Source organism: Anomaloglossus baeobatrachus, chromosome 5, assembly GCF_048569485.1.
Source record: "Anomaloglossus baeobatrachus isolate aAnoBae1 chromosome 5, aAnoBae1.hap1, whole genome shotgun sequence".
Taxonomy (NCBI): Eukaryota; Metazoa; Chordata; class Amphibia; order Anura; family Aromobatidae; genus Anomaloglossus; species Anomaloglossus baeobatrachus.
In genome coordinates, this window is record NC_134357.1 from 32322669 (window position 1) to 32344906 (window position 22238).

The 22238-nt window shown below is 43.2% G+C and overlaps 1 protein-coding gene across 1 annotated transcript in view; it reads right to left on the minus strand.

Moving 5' to 3' along the window:
- The window catches only part of SLIT1 (slit guidance ligand 1), a 463725-nt gene that overhangs the window by 16525 nt on the left and 424962 nt on the right, over positions 1 to 22238 (minus strand). The window contains exons 29-31 of the mRNA XM_075348376.1: positions 9180 to 9319; positions 5959 to 6052; positions 5242 to 5379 (exon numbers count right to left, since the gene is read on the minus strand). Coding sequence (XP_075204491.1) covers positions 5242 to 5379; positions 5959 to 6052; positions 9180 to 9319 — 372 coding nt within the window. The remainder of the gene's footprint in view (positions 1 to 5241; positions 5380 to 5958; positions 6053 to 9179; positions 9320 to 22238) is intronic.

Consider the following 22238-nt stretch of genomic DNA (forward strand, 5'->3'; position numbering starts at 1 on the left):
TCAATGGTGAAAAACAGGCAAAAACGCTGAAAAAAATGACAGGCTGCAGATTATTTTCTGCACCAAATCTGCAAGGAAAAAAACTCAACATGTGCACAAGAGTTCAGGATTCTCATAGACTTTGCATCAGGATTTGCTTGGAGTTTTGTGACAAAACTGCAGTTAAAAAATGGATCTAAACACAAGAAAAAAAACGCACTTTGTGCACTCAACCTTAGGCCCCCTTCACTCATTCGTGCATGATATGCATGTGTGGCGCCCCTGAGGCTGTGGTCGCCACAGGGTACTGCGCCTCAGTTAAGGTGCGGTATCCTTCTCAGATAAGGAGGGGGTTAATCACCGGTGCTGCACATTCATACACTACATACAGCTCAGGAGCCTTCTCACAGGGGGGGATGGCTCAGGGTAGACAGGGGGGTGGCCATCACGAGACATGGGACTCCCCCGGTCACTGAAGCCAGCCATCTGGGGGGCCGGGGTCCACTTGGGGTAGATATAGGCACAACAAACTCTCATCAGGGAGATCCGTCAGGACCATAGTTCTGACAAGACACTGTAGAAATTCTTGGACTTTTATTAGGCCCGGGGCCTGCAGCGGGAGCTCGGCCGGGTACATAACAGCGGAGGGGAACATCCTAGACCAGGGACATTCTCCTTCTCTCTCTCTTCAGACACCGGTGGTGACCCCTTTTCTTTCCTGGGATTGACCGGATCCCACGACGGCAGAGACCAGCCCCTGGGTGCAGCTTTAAACCTGTGAGTAAAAGCACCTGGAACCACAGTTGCCAACTCAGACTCTGATTAGCAACACCGTCGCCCCGGGCTCCGGTGCTCCCAAGAGACCGCCATCTCAACCACATCCACCCGGGACCCTCTCCACCTGTGGGGAGCGATACCATCCCAGCTGACGTAACACCTGCCCCGGCGAGGAATCCTGCAGCAGCGGCTACTCTTTGGCCGCATGCCACAGGTGGCGTCATGACAAACTTTCTACAATTACCCCGCTTTCCCCACCGTTTACTGCACACCTCGGGGCAACGGAACCGGGCAAGGCCACCCGTGACAGCGCCTGACCCGATCCGAAAAGGTCCGGCAAAGAGAAGGTTAACCCCCTACCCCCTGGGGCGCTGAACATGTGCGTGACGGTTTGTGGTGCAGGTCCTTATGTCCGTCCATGTGTGTGTGAGACATCCAGATAGCACACAGAGAGCATGAATTTGTATACTTACCTGTCTCCGGCGCTGCTATCACACTTGTTTCCGGGTCCGCAGTCGGTGCAGTGAATATTCATGAGACATAATGAGCGGGACCCGGAAGCAAGAGCAGCCCCAGAGACAGGCAAGGATAAAAATCCATTATATTTCAGTGAGATATCCTCCGGTGTGTGTCACACGGATCACATCAGTATGCAGTCTATGTGATACCCGTGCTGCCGGCCAAAAATGAACATGTTGCCGTATGGAGAACATGGATATGCATGTGCTCAACACTGACACATGGTCCATGTCAAAACACGTACGTGTGAGGTGAGCAAACCCATTGATTTTAATGGGTCTATGTGTGTTCGTGTCTCCGGTACATGTGGGAACGGACGTCATACGTCCCAGAGACACGGACGTGTAAAGGAGGCCTTAGGCTAGTTTCACACTTGCGTTGGACGGGATCCGTAGCATTGTGTTGTGTGACGGATGCAACGGATGCATTGCATATAGTGGCACAACGCAATGCTACGGATCGTACAAAATAACGGAAAGCGTTATTTATTTATTTATTTTTTTTTTCTTCTTTACAGTACCGGCAGCCGACTATTGTGAACGATCAGCTGATCGCTCTTAATAGCCGGCGGCCGAGCGCTCTCACATGCCGGCGGCCGAGCGCTCAGCTGAGCGCTATAACATGCCGGCGGCCGGGCGATCAGCTGAGTGCCCTGACATGCCGGTGGCCGAGTGCTCAGCTGAGTGCCCTGACATGCCGGCGGCCGAGCGCTCAGCTGAGTGCCCTGACATGCCGGCGGCCGAGCGCTCAGCTGAGTGCCCTGACATGCCGGCGGCCGAGCGCTCAGCTGAGTGCCCTGACATGCCGGTGGCCGAGAGCTCAGCTGAGTGCCCTGACATGCCGGCGGCCGAGCGCTCAGCTGAGTGCCCTGACATGCCGGCGGCCGAGCGCTCAGCTGAGTGCCCTGACATGCCGGCGGCCGAGCGCTCAGCTGAGTGCCCTGACATGCCGGCGGCCGAGCGCTCAGCTGAGTGCCCTGACATGCCGGCGGCCGAGCGCTCAGCTGAGTGCCCTGACATGCCAACGGCCGAGCGCTCAGCTGAACGTTCGGCCACCGAGAAATAAAATAAAGTTTGTGATTAAAAAAAAAAAAAAAAGAGAGCATGCGCAGTGAAAACTAAAGGTTTCCGCTGCTCAAAAAAAACGTTACATGCAGCGTTGCATCCGCCTGACTCAGCGTCAAAATAACGACGCTGCGTCATCCAGCGGATGCAACGCTGACACTTGTGTTACAGTGCGTCGTCCATACAAGTCTATGGAGAATAGCGCAGTGCGTTAACGGACTGCGCTATTCTCCATAGTGACGGACCGCTGAACGCAAGTGTGAAAGTAGCCTAAAGGGGGCTTTACACACTGCGACATCGCTAATGCGGAGTCGTTGGGGTCACGGAATTGGTGACGCACATCCGGCCGTATTAGCGATGTTGCTGCATGTGACACCGATGAGCGATTTTGCATCGTTGTAAAAACGTGCAAAATCGCTCATCGGTGACATGGGGGTCCATTCTCGATTATCGTTACTGCAGCAGTAACGATGTAGTTCGTCGCTCCTGCGGCAGCACACATCGCTATGTGTGACACCGCAGGAACGAGGAACCTCTCCTTACCTGCCTCCCGGCCGCTATGAGGAAGGAAGGAGGTGGGCGGGATGTTCCGGCCACTCATCTCCGCCCCTCCGCTTCTATTGGGCGGCCGCTCAGTGACGTCGCTGTGACGCCGCACGGACCGCCCCCCTTAGAAAGGAGGCGGTTCTCCGGTCACAGCGACGTCGCCGGGCAGGTAAGTATGTGTGACGGGTCTGCGCAATGTTGTGCGGCACGGGCAGCGATTTGCCCGTGTTGCACAACAGATGGGGGCGGGTTCCCACGCTAGCGATATCGGGACCGATATCGCAGCGTGTAAAGTAGCCTTTAGAGTATGAACTCTAGCAGTGCCCATCGGGCAGATACAATGTTGCAGAAAACCACATGGACATGCAAAACTACACAGCAATTCTCAATAAGGGAACCAGTCAATCTGAAAGCTGCATAGAGTTGCATGGGTGCGATTTTCTGCCACATCCCGGCCGTATCTCGTTTTCTTAAGACTGCGACCCATGTAATAAAGTGCCGTAATTACAACTGGACTGCGCATAATGTGGTGATGCACGCTAAAGTGCAAAATCTGATACGCGCCACTATATACTATGTATATCCACACGTGTATATGTACTATTAGCTCAGAGCTTTCATAGCCTCCTTTCATTTTCAGCTAATCATTCGTTTCCTGATGATATCTGACATTTTATCTCTACAGAGGACATCGCTGTGACATCAACAATGAGATTTCAACTTTCCACTTCTGTCCGGCTCTTTAAGCTTTATTAAGAGGATTTCACTCTATGGGATTTTGGCCAAGAATAGTTAAGTAATACAAGTGCCATGGACTGGTAAATTCCAACATATGTGTCTATACAGCTACTACAGAGTTACTACAGCAAAGAGTCGCGGGCAAAGGGAATTTGTAATCTGTATTCTCTATGAAAAGAAAATTCTAGCAAAAAAAGTTGAATGATTTTACTCCAGAAACAAGTAGTGCCATTGTATAGGTCCAAGTACAACAATAAAAACGATACCTGACTTGTAGTAATCGGATGTACCAGTGCTGAGAAACTGAGCTTTGAAGCCATACGTGTATTATCCTGCAAGTGCATTGGGGCGTGTCCGTGTAACATCAAGTGCACTGACACGCCCCCGATGCACTTAAAAGTTAGATTGCACTTGGATTCAAACCTCGATTTCTCAGCGTTGGTACATCCGATTACTACAAGAAAGGTACCTGTTATGATTTAGGGACTGAGGAGGATCAAAAAATGTGGAAACCCAAAAAGGTAACAGAGTGGCTGGAATCTTAACGGACTGCAGACCTAATCCTGACACACAACTAGAAGTAGCCGTAGGATGAGCCTACAATGACCTGGACGCTTCGACACAGCCGGAGAACTAAATATTCTTACAGATAGAGATATAAGAAAACGAATCTGCCTCGGAGCAGTCCTCAAAGATAGATAGATAGCCCCCCACATGTAAAGGCTATGGTGATATAGGAAAATACAATACAAAGCTAGAAAAGACAGATTCAGCAAAGGTGAGGCCCAAACTATCTTTATAAGAAAAAATAGGAAGGAGCACTGTCTGCAGCCGTAAAAAACCTAAAAAATACCAGCACGCCCGATATGGAAAACCCCTGAGGCCACACGGCCTCTCCCCCACTAAATCAGCACTCAAATGTTACTGGGATCCAAAAACACTAATATAGTTGAGGGACTGAATTAATACCAAGCATGACAAAACACATTGCAGAATCATGGAGCTAAGTATACAGACACTCCCAGCAGGGAATGATCCCATTCCACCAAGAACTCCACACAGACAAAATAGGAATCAAGCATTAGTATCAAAGCAGAAAAAGCAACAAGTGGAAAAAAAACAGCAGAGGAACAAGACCACTTATCTGAGAGGAGTTCTGGTAGAGAGCAGGGCTGTATTCAGAATGTCCTTAACACAGAAGAGACCACTGAGCACTGGCAAGTAACAGGAGAAAACTACTTTTTATTTAGTCCCAATCTGAAAGGCCTGATTGCCAGTCCTGTACAGGTGTGTGGCTTTCATTCCACAAGTCAACTGCACCGTCAGCGCTGACCACAAGAGGGAGCCCCAAACTGGAAAAAGTATTCACAACAGGTATCATTTTTCTGGTTGTACTAGGACCTATACAGCCAGGCCACTAGTCTGGGTAGTAAAAGCGTCCTGACAGATCCCCCTTTAAGTTATTATTTTTTTTTATGGAGATAATGGCCTCCATTATAGCTCCTGGAGGAGTGGCAGTCCTGGTTTGCGGACATTGCCCTTATTGTGCAGGATGCGTTACATTACTAGGGCGAAGGAGTGAAGTAAAGAAGTAAGTGGAGAGTGGGTGTATTCTTACCTGAAGCCCCCTGTGCACTGGCACGAGTACCCGTTCACCTCGTCCACGCACTGGGCATTGTTCTGGCAGCGATGGTCTGTGCAGTCATCATAATTCAGGCTGCAGTTCTCCCCTATGTAGCCCAGTGCACATTCACATCTAGAAGAGGAAACAGGCAGGGTTTACTTATAAACTGATGGGTGGGGGGGTATCAATGCAAAATGGCGCCATATAATATTTCTGAAACTTACACCAAATGGGGGCTTCCCTGATGGGCTTTAAAGTATTTTTGTGCCCATTTTTGGATTACAAGGGGCTGTCCGCTCAGGACCGCCCTCTATAAGGCAGAGCAGAGACCCTATGTACTACTATATTTGTCCACTACTGGGCGCTGCAGGGAAAAAAGTAATACATGGTTTGCTGGCATCCTCGAGAATCATACCCGCGGCGGCATTGGCGGACATATACCAATGAGGGCCCCTGTGCAGGGACAATATATGGGCCCTTTGCAGGTGAAGAGCTCTCCTGCTTTGGAGGTAAAACTGGGCAGCTGACCTCTTGGACCCCTGGTTGCACCAATCATATGTCCGCCCCTGCACGGCAGTAAGATACCGAATATTTGTTACTTTCTTATGACGCTTTGTTGTCTTTGTTCTCTGAACTACTTTTTCCATCTGACCCTTGGTTATATACATGATATCATTTATGTGACCTAGAAGGGGGGGGGGGTTCACTTACTTTGGTCCCTCAGCAGTTGTGATGCATTTGGATTCAGGATGACAGGGGTTGAGTTCTGCAGAGCAAAAATCCAACAACTGTTCGCAGTATTCACCTACACAGCAAGAAGGAAAACCGGGTTAGAAGAGGAGAAAGGTTCTTGTTGCAGAGTTATGGTGTGTAAACTTGGCCTCTTTTTTAGGTGAATTTTGCCCAGGAACCTGACTGAAAAAGCACTAAAAAAACAAAACAACACAAATTTTGAACATATGCACAGCAATGTAAAAAATTACTTGCAGTGCACACATTCCTTCTTTTGTAACTTCTGTTTTATATTTCTTTATCCTCCCATCATTATAAAATCATGTACTTTTATAATATTCTTCATTACTATATTACTGCATCCTCTGTGCTTTTGGGCTCTTTCATTGCCCAATTCATGCTCCTTTAGAAGCTGCTTTCAACTGCTTCACAATACCTGGACACTAGATTCAGTCTGTGTATGGGATTTTCCCAGCCTGAGCCTCTTTGCTCTTCATCTCAATTCTCAGACAGGGAAAAGTCATTACTGCCTCCTTCTCTATGTTTTTGGGCTCTTTAATTTCCCAATTCATGCTCTTTTAGGAGCTGCTTTCAACTGCTGCTTCACAATACCTTTACTCTAGATTCAGTCTGTGTATGGTATTTTCTCTGTCTGAGCCTCTTTGCTCCCCATCACTATTCTCAGACAGGGAAAAGTAATTACTGCCTCATTCTCTATTTTTTGGGGCGCTTTCATTGCCAATTCATGCTTCTTTAGACACTACTTTCAACTGCTGTTTCACAAAACCTGTACACTAGATTCAGTCAGTGAATGGACTTTTTCCCCATCTGAGCCTCTTTGCTCCTCATCTCAATTCTCAGACAGGGAAAAGTCTGTTTCACAGACTTTTTGACTGATCTTTGTTAAGCAGCAGTTGAAAGCAGCTGCTAAAGGAGCATGAACTGGGCAGTGAAACAACACTGAAGAATAATGTATGCAAGAAAAGGAAGCAAAATAAGGAGCATGAACTGGGCAGTGAAACAACACTGAAGAATAATGTATGCAAGAAAAGGAAGCAAAATAATTTAATAAAGTATAAAACAAAGAAACATAACTTTGCAAAGGCTGGAGGGTAACATAAAAAAAATTGACCATTCCACATAGAGAAGATAAATGCATTTTCCTTCTCTCTAGTGGGTATTACTATATTACTACCTCATTCTCTATGTTTTTGGGCTCTTTCATTGTCAAATTCATGCTTCTCCACAAGCTGCTTTCAACTATTGCTTCACAATACCTGTACACTAGATTCAGTCAGTGTATGGTATTTTCCCTGTCTGAGCCTCTTTGTTCTCCATCCCAATTCTCAGACAGGGAAAAGTCATTACTGTGTCCTTCTCTATGTTTTTGGGCTCTTTCATTGCCCAATTCATGCTTCTTTAGAAGTTGCTTTCAACTGCTGCTTCACAATACCTGTACACTAGATCCACCCTGTGCATGGGATTTTCCGTCTGAGCCTTTTTGCTTCCCATCCCAATTCTTGGACAATTCTTACACAGACTTTTTGACTAATTTTTGTTCAGGAGCAGTTGAAAGCAGCTTCTAAAAGAGCATGAACTGAGCAGTCAAATGACACTGCAAAATAATGTATGTGAGAGAAGGAAGCAAAATAAGTTAATAAAGTATGAAACATAAATTCATAACGTTGCAAAGGCTGGAGGATAACGTAAAAATAAAAGTCGATGCAGAACAGGCACGTAAGAATATTCCAGATAAAGAGGAGATAAATGCATTTTCTCTCTCTCTCTAGTAAGTGAGGTGTAAGAATTTAATGGATTTTCCCTGTCTGAGCCTTTTTGCTCTCCATCTCAATTCTCAGACAGGGAAAAGTCATTACTGTCTCCTTCTCTATGTTTTTTTTTTCATTGCCCAATTCATGCTCCTTTAGAAGCTGCTTTCAACTGCTGCTTCACAAAACCTGCACACTAGATTCAGCCCGTGTATGGGATTTTCCCTGTCTGAGCCTTTTTGCTCTCCATCCCAACTCTTAGACAATTCTTACACAGACCTTTTGACTGATTAATGTTCAGCAGCAGTTGAAAGCAGCTTCTAAAAGAGTATGAACTTGGCATTGAAATGACACTGCAAAATAATTTATGTAAGAGAAGGAAACACAATAGGCTAAGTATAAAACCATAATTTTGCAAAAGTCGAATAAAAGTTGATGCAGAACAGGCACGTAAGAATATTCCATTTAAAGAGGAGATAAATGCATTTTCTCTCTCTCTAGTGGATGAGGTGTAAGATTTAAATGGATTTTCCCTGTCTGAGCTTTTTTGCTCCCCACCCCAATTCTCAGATATGGAAAAGTCTCTCACACAGACTTTTTGACTGATCTTTGTTCAGCAGCAGTTGAAAGCAGCTTCTAAAGGAGCATGAACTGGGAAGTGAAATGACACTGCAAAATAATGTATGTGAGAGAAGAAAGTATAAGTTAATATAGTAAAAAACATACATTCATAAGTTTGCAAAGAATGGAGGAGAACGTAAAAATAAAACAGACACATAAGAATATTACAGATAAAGAGGAGATAAATGCATTTTCTCTCTCTCTAGTGGGTGAGGTGTAAGAATTTAATGGATTTTCCCCTGTCTGAGCCTTTTTGCTCTCCATCTCAATTCTCAGACAGGAAAAAGTCATTACTGTCTCCTTCTCTATGTTTTTTTTTTCATTGCCCAATTCATGCTCCTTTAGAAGCTGCTTTCAACTGCTGCTTCACAAAACCTGTACACTAGATTCAGCCTGTGTATGGGATTTTCCCTGTCTGAGCCTTTTTGCTCCCCATCCCAACTCTTAGACAATTCTTACACAGACTTTTTGACTGATCTTTGTTCAGCAGCAGTTGAAAGCAGCTTCTAAAAGAGCATGAACTGGGCAGTGAAATGACACTGCAAAATAATGTATGTAAGAGAAGGAAGCAAAATAAGTTAATAAAGTATAAAAATTGGAAAGAAAATTGTGGAACTAAATAATTCTTAGACAATTCTTGCACAGACTTTTTGACTGATCTTTGTTCAGCAGCAGTTGAAAGCAGCTTCTAAAGGAGCATGAATTCGGCAGTGAAATTACACTGCAGAATAATGTATGTAAGAGAAGGAAGCAAAATAAGTTAATTGGAAGGAAAATTGTGGAACTAAATAATAATAAATCTGAATTTACCTGTGTACTGCGGTGGGCACTGACATGTGTACGTGTTTATGCCGTCCACGCAGGTGCCGCCGTTCTCGCAGTCACTGTACTTGCATTCATCACGGTTTATCGCACACGTTGGGCCATCAAAACCTTCGGCACAGGCGCATCTGAGGGTGACAGGGTACGGCCATAAGTCACAGAACACAAGTAGAAGTGCCGCGGTTTGTCATGTCCCATAGTTCGCTGATAAGGGGCACTTCAAGCTTTCCAGGCACTGCAGCCCCTTCATCTGTCACAGCCTGACATGAAAATCTCCCCGTGATCTCCTATATATGTAGTTAGCATACATATTACCTTCAGGCTCCGCTCGTTTTTAGCTTTTGCAGTAAAAGTGACAGATAAATGTCGTATGTACACTGCGCAACATTAAATATAAATCCCGTCCTGAGATGTGTGAGCACGAGAGCCGGAAACAAACACAGTGCCTTATTGCAAAATCCATAGTCCAGTTATGTGCAGGCTCCAGAGCGCTAAATCACCGGCGCTGGGTAACAAAAGGCTCCGACCTCCTAAGGGCGCCCCTGGGTGTCAGAGCGATACCCAATGCCAGGCTCAGTGGCATAGGAGCAGCAGTATTTCCAAGACAAGGCGCCACCAGAGAAGGAGACTGCTCAACCCAACAGCTAACACTATCCAGGCATTGTATGATCGTATTGTGTGGGCACTATCTGGCAGCTTTATGTGGGCACTATGTTGTAGTATAATTTGGATACTATATGGTGGCATTATTTAGGCATTGTATCAGGGTGTTATTTGAGCACTGGGTAGTATATGCCAGTGTTATATGGAGGTAATGTTTAGGCGATGGTATTTTTTGGGGATTGAATGATAGTATTGTGTAGGGTAATATACCACATTATGTGGGCACTAGATGGTAGTACTATGTTTATACTATATGGAGGCATTATATAAGTATTATATGATATTACATGGTCACTAGATGGTAGTATTTATATACTATATAGAGGCATTATATAAGTATTGTATGGTATTATTTGGGCACGAGATCATAGTATTATTTATATACTATTTGGAGGCATTATATAAGCATTATATTACATGGGCAATAGATAATAGTATTATTTATATACTATATGGAGGCATTATATAAGCATTATATGATATTACATGGGCACTAGATGGTAGTATTATTTATATACTATATGGAGGCATTATATAAGCATTATATGATATTACATGGGAAATAGATACTAGTATTATTTATATACTATATGGAGGCATTATATAAGCATTATATGGTATTAAATGGGCACTAGATGGTAGTATTTATATACTATATAGAGGCATTATATAAGTATTGTATGGTATTATTTGGGCACGAGATGATAGAATTTTTTATATACTATTTGAAGGCATCATATAAGCATTATATGATATTACATGGGCACTAGATGGTAGTATTATTTATATACTATATGGAGCCATTATATAAGCATTATATGATATTACATGGGCACTAGATGGTAGTATTATTTATATACTATTTGGAGGCATCATATAAGCATTATATGATATTACATGGGCACTAGATGGTAGTATTATTTATATACTATATGGAGGCATTATGTAAGCATTATATGGTATTACATGGGCACTAGATGGTAGTATTATTTATATACTATATGGAGGCATTATATAAGCATTATATGGTATTACGTGGGCACTAGATGGTAGTATTATTTATATACTATATGAAGGCATTTTATAAGCATTATATGGTATTATGTTGGCACTAGATGGTAGTATTATTTATATATTATATGAAGGCATCATACAGTGCCTTGCGAAAGTATTCGGCCCCCTTGAATTTTTCAACTTTTTCCCACATTCCAGGCTTCAAACATAAAGATAAAAATGTTAATGTTCTGGTGAAGAATCAACAACAACAAGTGGGACACAATTGTGAAGATGAAGTAAATTTATTGCTTATTTTATCCTTTTTTAAAAAAATAAATAACTGAAAATTGGGGCGTGCAATATTATTCATCCCCTTTAAGTTAATACTTTGTAGCGCCCCCTTTTGCTGCGATTACAGCTGCAGTCTCTTGGGGTATGTGTCTATCAGTTTTGCACATGGAGAGACTGAAATTCTCGCCCATTCTTCCTTTGTAAACAGCTGGAGCTGAGTGAGGTTGGATGGAGAGCGTTTGTGAACAGCAGTTTTCAGCTCTTTCCACAGATTCTCAATTGGGTTCAGGTCTGGACTGTGACTTGGCCATTCTAACACCTGGATACGTTATTTGTGACCCATTCCATTGTAGATTTTGCTTTATGTTTGGGATCATTGCCTTGTTGGAAGACAAATCTCCATCCCAGTCTCAGGTCTTTTGCAGACTCCAACAGGTTTTCTTCAAGAATGGTCCTGTATTTGGCTCCATCCATCTTCCCATCAATTTTAACCGTCTTCCCTGTCCCTGCTGAAGAAAAGCAGGCCCAAACCATGATGCTGCCACCACCATGTTTGACAGTGGGGATGGTGTATTCAGAGTGATGAGCAGTGTTGCTTTTACACCAAACATATAGTTTGGCATTGTGCCCAAATAGTTTGATTTGGGTTTCATCTGACCAGAGCACCTTCTTCCACATGTTTGGTGTCTCCAGGTGGCTTGTGGCAAACGTTAAATGACCCTTTTTATGGATATATTTGAGAAATGGCTTTCTTCTTGTCACTCTCCCATAAAGGCCAGATTTGTGCAGTGTACGACTGATTGTTGTCCTATGGACAGACTCTCCCACCTCAGCTGTAGATCTCTGCAGCTCATCCAGAGTGATCATGGGCCTCTTGGCTGCATCTCTGATCAGTCTTTTCCTTGTTTGAGATGAAAGTTTGGATGGACGGCCGGGTCTTGGTAGATTTGCAGGGGTAAGATACTCCTTCCATTTCAATATGATCGCTTGCACAGTTCTTCTTGGGATGTTTAAAGATGTGGAAATCTTTTTGTAACCAAATCCGGCTTTAAACATCTCCACAACAGTATCATGGACCTGCCTGATGTGTTCCTTGGTCTTCATGATGCTCTCTGTGCTATACACAGAACACTGAGACTCTCACAGAGCAGGTGCATTTATACGGAGACTTGATTACACACAGGGGATTATATTTATCATCATCAGTCATTTAGGACAACATTGGATCATTCAGAGATCCTCAATGAGCTTCTGGAGTGAGTTTGCTGCACTGAAAGTAAAGGGGATGAATAATATTGCACGCCCAGTTTTTTAATTTTTACAAAAATTTAAAATAAGCAAAAAATTTCATTCAACTTCACAATCGTGTCCCACTTGTTGTTGATTCTTCACCAGAACATTAACATTGTTATCTTTATGTTTGAAGCCTAAAATGTGGGAAAAGGTTGAAAAATTCAAAGGGGCCGAATACTTTCGCAAGGCACTGTATGTGGGTAATATATGGCAGTATTATCTTGCTACTGGATGGTAGTATTATTTATATAAAATAGATTAAATATATAAATATGAAGCCATTATTTAGGCATTGTATGGTATAATTTGAGCACTGGGTGGTATATAGCAATGTTATGTGGGCAGTATGATAGCATTGTATTGGGTAATAAATAACAGGATTATGTGGGCACTAGATGGTAGTTTTATTTATATACTATATGGAGGCATAAATTTGGCATTATATGATATTATGTGGGCACTAGATAGTAGTAGTATTATTTATATACTATATAGAGGCATTTTATTTGTGCACTGGGTAATATATGACAGTATTATATAGGCAGTACATGGTAGTATTATTACAATACTGCTTGGAGATATTATTCGGGCATTGTGTAAAGATATTATTTGGACTTTCAATTACATTATTATGTGAGTAATATTGCAGTATTATGTGTGCACTAGATAGTAGTATTATTTAAATACTCATTTCAATAGTGTGTGGAGTTAATATTTCTGGATAATTTGGGCACTGAATGACAGTATTATGTAGGTAGTATATGGCAGTGTAGTAATGACCTGTTGGTGATTTTGCATTGCGGCACACTTCCTTCAAGTTACAGTATATACTGTATATATTGTATATACTGTATATAGGAATACCAAAACTATACGCCTCTTGATAGGACACATGACGGGTGAGCGCAGAATGAAGACTGGGAAAATAGGCTTCATATTAGGACGTCTGATGACGGTAAGTGTAGAGAACATCCATGTAAATCATCCTGAGGATGAACCGTGCGGCTAAATGTAATAAATGTAGTTATACATCGCCGATGCAAATAACAGCGCATGGTCTAGGAGGACGCCATCACAGGCGTAGAAACCCTGCTCAATCTTGATAAGGATCTCTCATCAGTGCCCAAATGTCAATTGCCTTGTAATTTGGTCTTGATGATTTGCTGCTTGTTTGCACTTAATATGCAGAGTGCACTGACTGCTGACTTCATAATATATACAACCATGTGTGTTCTCCAAGAAAAAGTCTGATAAATATGTTGTGCTGGAAACTGAAGCTACAGACCTGAGCTTGTGAAATGCAGAGGATGAGATGTTATTATGGGGCATGAGCCATAGGTAATATACAGTTAGGTCCAGAAATCTTTGGACAGTGACACAATTTTGGCGAGTTGGGCTCTGCATGCCACCACATTGGATTTGAAATGAAACCTCTACAACAGAATTCAAGTGCAGATTGTAACGTTTAATTTGAAGGTTTGAACAAAAATATCTGATAGAAATTGTAGGAATTGTACACATTTCTTTACAAACACTCCACATTTTAGGAGGTCAAAAGTAATTGGACAAATAAACCAAACCCAAACAAAATATTTTTATTTTCAATATTTTGTTGCGAATCCTTTGGAGGCAATCACTGCCTTAAGTCTGGAACCCATGGACATCACCAAACGCTGGGTTTCCTCCTTCTTAATGCTTTGTCAGGCCTTTACAGCCGCAGCCTTCAGGTCTTGCTTGTTTGTGGGTCTTTCCGTCTTAAGTCTGGATTTGAGCAAGTGAAATGCATGCTCAATTGGGTTAAGATCTGGTGATTGACTTGGCCATTGCAGAATGTTCCACTTTTTTGCACTCATGAACTCCTGGGTAGCTTTGGCTGTATGCTTGGGGTCATTGTCCATCTGTACTATGAAGCGCCGTCCGATCAACTTTGTGGCATTTGGCTGAATCTGGGCTGAAAGTATATCCCGGTACACTTCAGAATTCATCCGGCTACTCTTGTCTGCTGTTATGTCATCAATAAACACAAGTGACTCAGTGCCATTGAAAGCCATGCATGCCCATGCCATCACGTTGCCTCCACCATGTTTTACAGAGGATGTGGTGTGCCTTGGATCATGTGCCATTCCCTTTCTTCTCCAAACTTTTTCTTCCCATCATTCTGGTACAGGTTGATCTTTGTCTCATCTGTCCATAGAATACTTTTCCAGAACTGAGCTGGCTTCATGAGGTGTTTTTCAGCAAATGTAATTCTGGCCTGTCTATTTTTGGAATTGATGAATGGTTTGCATCTAGATGTGAACCCTTTGTATTTACTTTCATGGAGTCTTCTCTTTACTGTTGACTTAGAGACAGATACACCTACTTCACTGAGAGTGTTCTGGACTTCAGTTGATGTTGTGAACGGGTTCTTCTTCACCAAAGAAAGTATGCGGCGATCATCCACCACTGTTGTCATCCGTGGACGCCCAGGCCTTTTTGAGTTCCCAAGCTCACCAGTCAATTCCTTTTTTCTCAGAATGTACCCGACTGTTGATTTTGCTACTCCAAGCATGTCTGCTATCTCTCTGATGGATTTTTTCTTTTTTTTCAGCCTCAGGATGTTCTGCTTCACCTCAATTGAGAGTTCCTTAGACCGCATATTGTCTGGTCACAGCAACAGCTTCCAAATGCAAAACCACACACCTGTAATCAACCCCAGACCTTTTAACTACTTCATTGATTACAGGTTAACGAGGGAGACGCCTTCAGAGTTAATTGCAGCCCTTAGAGTCCCTTGTCCAATTACTTTTGGTCCCTTTAAAAAGAGGAGGCTATGCATTACAGAGCTATGATTCCTAAACCCTTTCTCCGATTTGGATGTGAAAACTCTCATATTGCAGCTGGGAGTGTGCACTTTCAGCCCATATTATATATATAATTGTATTTCTGAACATGTTTTTGTAAACAGCTAAAATAACAAAACTTGTGTCACTGTCCAAATATTTCTGGACCTAACTGTAGGTTGTGCTGGCCACTGTGTCTGCTATAATATAGGTTGTGCTGGCCGCTGTGTCTGCTATAATATAGGTTGTGCTGGCCGCTGTGTCTGCTATAATATAGGTTGTGCTGGCCGCTGTGTCTGCTATAATATAGGTTGTGCTGGCCCCTGTGTCTGCTATAATATAGGTTGTGCTGGCCGCTGTGTCTGCTATAATATAGGTTGTGCTGGCCGCTGTGTCTGATATAATATAGGTTGTGCTGGCCGCTGTGTCTGCTATAATATAGGTTGTGCTGGCCGCTGTGTCTGCTATAATATACGTTGTGCTGGCCGCTGTGTCTGCTATAATATACGTTGTGCTGGCCGCTGTGTCTGCTATAATATAGGTTGTGCTGGCCGCTGTGTCTGCTATAATATACGTTGTGCTGGCCGCTGTGTCTGCTATAATATAGGTTGTGCTGGCCGCTATGTCTGCTATAATATAGGTTGTGCTGGCCGCTGTGTCTGCTATAATATAGGTTCTGCTGGCCACTGTGTCTGCTATAATATAGGTTCTGCTGGCCACTGTGTCTGCTATAATATAGGTTCTGCTGGCCGCTGTGTCTGCTATAATATAGGTTGTGCTGGCCGCTGTGTCTGCTATAATATAGGTTGTGCTGGCCGCTCTGTCTGCTATAATATAGGTTGTGCTGGCCGCTCTGTCTGCTATAATATAGGTTCTGCTGGCCGCTGTGTCTGCTATAATATAGGTTCTGCTGGCCGCTGTGTCTGCTATAATATAGGTTCTGCGGGCCGCTGTGTGCTGAAGGGGCGCTGGGCTAGTATTACAATGGCCAGTTTAATATTCTAAATACCTCCACAAATATTTATTAGGTAGAATTTATTGTGGTTTTTCACAGTGTGCGACTGTTCCTTTCTTTCTCATATATTCCACATCACGTACAGATACGCACCTGTTCACATTTGTAAAGGTGCTGCCAGTCCAGTTTGAAGTCAGGTTGGTACCAGCATGGGGGACAGGTAAGGGAACCCCTGTCATCATTGTACATATATAAATAAATTATATATATATATATATATATATATATATATATATATATATATATATAATATAAAGTGGGGTAGTTTGTGTGTGGGATAATATACAAAGTGGCAGCGTACTTGAGGGTTTATTATACAGAGTGGGGCAGTGTGTGGAGGAGATATTATAAAGCGGGGCAGTGTGTGTGGGGATATACAGAGGGGCAGTGTGTATGTGTGTGGGGATATTATATAGAGGAGCAGTGTGTCTGTGTGGGATACTATACAGAGGAGCAGTATGGTGTGGGATATTATACAGAGGAGCAGTGTGTGGGGGGATATTATACAGAGGAGCAGTGTGTGGGAGAGATATTATACAGAGGAGCAGTGTGTGTGTGTGTGTGTGTGTGTGTGTGTGTGTGTGTGTGTGTGTGGGAATATGATACAGAGGAGCAGTGTGGTTGAGGGATATTATACAGAGGAGCAGTGTGTGTGGGGGGGATATTATACAGAGCGGCAGTGTGTGCGGGGATGTTATACAAAGGAGCAGTGTGTGTTGGGGGATATTATACAGTGATACAGTGGAGCAGTGTGGGTGGGGAGATATTATACAGAGAAGCAGTGTGTGTTTGGGATATTATACAGAGGAGCAGTGTGTGTGTGTGTGGGTTATTATACACAGGGGAATTGTTTGTGGGTATATTATACAGAGGGGCAGTGTGTATGGGGGGATGTTATACATAGGGGCAGTGTGGGAGATATATTATGGAGAGGGGCGGTGTAAAGGGTGTAATATGGAGAGTTGTCGATGTAGGGGGTGTATTAATAATGTTCTGAGGGAAATTCTTCATCTTCTGGAACAACTTCTAAGAAGCTAACACTTTTGGCCATGACTGTGTGTATATGTATATACTGTGTATATATATATATATATATATATATATATATACATATATATATACAGTTAGGTCCAGAAATATTTGGACAGTGACACAATTTTCGCGAGTTGGGCTCTGCATGCCACCACATTGGATTTGAAATGAAACCTCTACAACAGAATTCAAGTGCAGATTGTAACATTTAATTTGAAGGTTTGAACAAAAATATCTGATAGAAATTGTAGGAATTGTCACATTTCTTTACAAACACTCCACATTTTAGGAGGTCAAAAGTAATTGGACAAATAAACCAAACCCAAACAAAATATTTTTATTTTCAATATTTTGTTGCGAATCCTTTGGAGGCAATCACTGCCTTAAGTCTGGAACCCATGGACATCACCAAACGCTGGGTTTCCTCCTTCTTAATGCTTTGCCAGGCCTTTACAGCCGCAGCCTTCAGGTCTTGCTTGTTTGTGGGTCTATCCGTCTTAAGTCTGGATTTGAGCAAGTGAAATGCATGCTCAATTGGGTTAAGACCTGGCGATTGACTTGGCCATTGCAGAATGTTCCACTTTTTTGCACTCATGAACTCCTGGGTAGCTTTGGCTGTATGCTTGGGGTCATTGTCCATCTGTACTATGAAGCGCCGTCCGATCAACTTTGCAGCATTTGGCTGAATCTGGGCTGAAAGTATATCCCGGTACACTTCAGAATTCATCCGGCTACTCTTGTCTGCTGTTATGTCATCAATAAACACAAGTGACCCAGTGCCATTGAAAGCCATGCATGCCCATGCCATCACGTTGCCTCCACCATGTTTTACAGAGGATGTGGTGTGCCTTGGATCATGTGCCGTTCCCTTTCTTCTCCAAACTTTTTTCTTCCCATCATTCTGGTACAGGTTGATCTTTGTCTCATCTGTCCATAGAATACTTTTCCAGAACTGAGCTGGCTTCATGAGGTGTTTTTCAGCAAATTTAACTCTGGCCTGTCTATTTTTGGAATTGATGAATGGTTTGCATCTAGATGTGGACCCTTTGTATTTACTTTCATGGAGTCTTCTCTTTACTGTTGACTTAGAGACAGATACACCTACTTCACTGAGAGTGTTCTGGACTTCAGTTGATGTTGTGAACGGGTTCTTCTTCACCAAAGAAAGTATGCGGCGATCATCCACCACTGTTGTCATCCGTGGACGCCCAGGCCTTTTTGAGTTCCCAAGCTCACCAGTCAATTCCTTTTTTCTCAGAATGTACCCGACTGTTGATTTTGCTACTCCAAGCATGTCTGCTATCTCTCTGATGGATTTTTTCTTTTTTTTCAGCCTCAGGATGTTCTGCTTCACCTCAATTGAGAGTTCCTTAGACCGCATGTTGTCTGGTCACAGCAACAGCTTCCAAATGCAAAACCACACACCTGTAATCAACCCCAGACCTTTTAACTACTTCATTGATTACAGGTTAATGAGGGAGACGCCTTCAGAGTTAATTGCAGCCCTTAGAGTCCCTTGTCCAATTACTTTTGGTCCCTTGAAAAAGAGGAGGCTATGCATTACAGAGCTATGATTCCTAAACCCTTTCTCCGATTTGGATGTGAAAACTCTCATATTGCAGCTGGGAGTGTGCACTTTCAGCCCATATTATATATGTAATTGTATTTCTGAACATGTTTTTGGAAACAGCTAAAATAACAAAACTTGTGTCACTGTCCAAATATTTCTGGCCCTGACTGTATGTATATATATATATATATATATATATATATATATATATACATAATGTATACACACACACGTTTTCCAAGTATGGTGGTGAGTGTGTGGAAGGTTTGGGGGAGGGGTGGAGGCGGAACTGGGGTGGAGCCTGGGTGGAGTCTCGAGAGTGCCCAAAAATTTTGCCAGTATGGGGCCCTGAAATTCCTAGTGGTGGCCCTGTGTGAGGGGCATCACTGTGTAAGATGGCATTGTGGGGCCTCACTGTGCTAGGTAGTATTGCGGAAGCATCACGAGGTGGGAAATTGTGGGGGTGTCATAGTCTATATGGGGGCATCAATGTTTCTGCTGGGCATTTTACTGTGTGGGGGCAGCACCATTGTGTGTTGAGGGCATTGGAAGAATCATACTATGTGAGGACCATCATTGTATTAGGTAGAATTAAGGGGATATCATGAGGGGGGACACTGTGGGGCTGTCCTACTCTGTATGGGACATCATACTCCTCTGGTAAGTATGATGATACTACTCAGCTGCTGATTGAGCTAATGACAGGAGCAGTTTCTATTTAAACAGTCCGCCTGGTTTATTTGCAGCTCCAGAGGAAAAAACATAAAGCAAACACTTTGGGCATAAAGGTACAAATCAGAAAAAAAAAAGTCTGTTTCACTGCTCAGGATAAGAAAAAAAACCCTTTCACACAGAGTTTGTCTCTGGAGGTGTAGCAACCTCCACACACAGACCATGTGTGAGACAAACAGTCTCAATATTAACAAATGTACCACACCCATGGGTAGGGGTATGTGAGTAGCCAGACCTGACCATCTCTCCAGCTGCTCGTAAAACCCAGCCCTGATGTGCCCTTCGAACTCTGGGAAGTGTGACGATGCTACTCACTGAGCTGCTGATTGAGGTAACGACAGGAACGGTTTCTATTTAAACAGTCTGGCTGGTTTATTTGCAGATATCATAAACTGCCCCAGGGGGAAAAACATAAAGAAAGCCTTTCCGGCTAAAAGATGCAAAACAGAAAAATAAGAAGTCTGCTTAACTTCCCTCTCAAACAGAGTTTCTCTTTGGAGGTGTAGCAACCTCCACACACAGACCATGTGTGAGACAAACAGTCTCAATTTTAACAAATGTACCACACCCATGGCTGGGGGAATGTTAGCAGCCAGACCCACCCATCTTCTCCAGGTGCTCCAGCCCCATAAACTCTCTTAGTACTAACAGTACTAGAGCTTACATCACAGAGGATAACCACCTCTGTGATACATACCTCCCATCGACTACATGTCCAGCTACCACTGTAAACTGTGATGGCACACTTAGGGACTTTCCTAGGAGCACTCTTTTTGTGTGTGTACTCATATAAAACTGGGCAGTAGGGGTATGGTTTAGCTGTCAAAAAAAATTGCCAAAGTACCTAAAAAGGTGCTTCAGAGTCTCCTCCCGCGTGCTCCGGTGCCCCTCCTAAACTTCACTGGGAGGATGCCCATGACAAAGGCACAATACCATTATCTAATATAAAGAAATTCCACTTTTTGGGACAGAACAAGTTAACACGACCCTCATCAGGAGTGCGCTCGTCTTCACTTATTCTGAAGGCATGTCTTAACCAGTAAGTAATGCTGGAGGATGCAGCGATACGCCTATTGTCATACCTTAAAATGCAGCTCTTGAAAATAGCATCTGCGGCATTGTTTCGCTCCATACCCTTCCGTTTTTTTTTTTTCCCCCCACTTTAACATTTGCCCCTTATTAATAATGGAGGCTTTCACACATTGCTCAAAAATGCTGAGGCTTTAATTTGAAATGGATTCGACTTTCTGCAAATTCCCCAAAATAAAAGCAGAAAAAAAAAAGAAAGAAAAAAGAAAAAAAAAAAAAGAAAGAAAAGCAGCTCGGAGATCTTTGTGCGCAGGTTAAAAGCTGTGAAGAGTAAATGGTTTGACTGAATGGCTTTGCAAACCCCAAAGGAAAATATAGGCCTATTGTAAAGATGCTTGGTTACCACGGCAACAGAACGAGAGGCCATTTAGTATTTTTTTTCTTTTTTTTTTTTTACATCTGGTAATTTTAGGCTCTTAGAAGCAGGTCTGGTCATTTCTGCCTCTTGATTCAATGTAATTTTCAAATAACCCAATTCTCCCCCGTTTCTCCTCTTCTTTCTCCTTGACTTAAGATTTATTTTCGGAAACTAATTATCTTCTAGGGATTGGTGAAAAGCAGCAAATCCATGAAATAAAAGAGAAAAAAAAAAAAAAAAAGTGGATTTCCTTGTTTTTAGATGCCCGGACTGAGATGCTGTCAGTTTAGATGTATATGAAGTTAAAAGCAAATGACGGTAATTATCAGAGGTTCTGCCGCCCTCCACGAGGAAGGAAGAGGAATACAATTTAGAATGTAAATATGTAAAGATAGTGACAGTTCTTTATTAGCGCTCGTCAGCTCTTCTTTTTTTTGAGTGTGTGTGGGGGGGGGGGAAATAAGCACACAACAGATGGCAGCGTAATGTACGCAGAGGGTTAATTGGGGGTCTACGAGGAATTCTAAAACTGTTTAGATAATCATCCTGTGCGATTTACAGAAAAAAAATATTTCATGTGCGGGGGGAGGATGAGGAGGATGAGGAGGATGCAGTTTATCAATAGCTCGATAAGTATTTTAATGCATTGAAGTGGTGGTGGGGGTCGATTCTCGAGTGATGGGCTAAGGGATCGTAACATTGTAAAACCCTCCATGCACCGGGACATAATATTATGGTACTGTAGGAAGAGCCCTAGCACACAGTGAGGCACTGCAGGAAGAGCCCTAGTGCACACTGCCATACAGCAGAAAGAGACCTAGCGCACAGTGCCGTACTCCAGGAAGAGACCTAGTGCACAGTGAAGTATTGCAGGAAGAGCCCTAGCACACAGTGAGGTATTGCAGGAAGAGCCCTAGCACACAGTGAGGTACTGCAGGAAGAGCCCTAGCACACAGTGAGGTACTGCAGGAAGAGACCTAGCACACAGTGAGGTACTGCAGGAAGAGACCTAGGGCACAGTGCCGTACTGCAGGAACAGACCTAGCGCACAGTGCCGTACTGCAGGAAGAGACCTAGCGCACAGTGCCGTACTGCAGGAAGAGACCTAGCACACAGTGCCGTACTGCAGGAAGAGACCTAGTGCACAGTGCCGTACTGCAAAAACAGACCTAGCGCACAGTGCTGT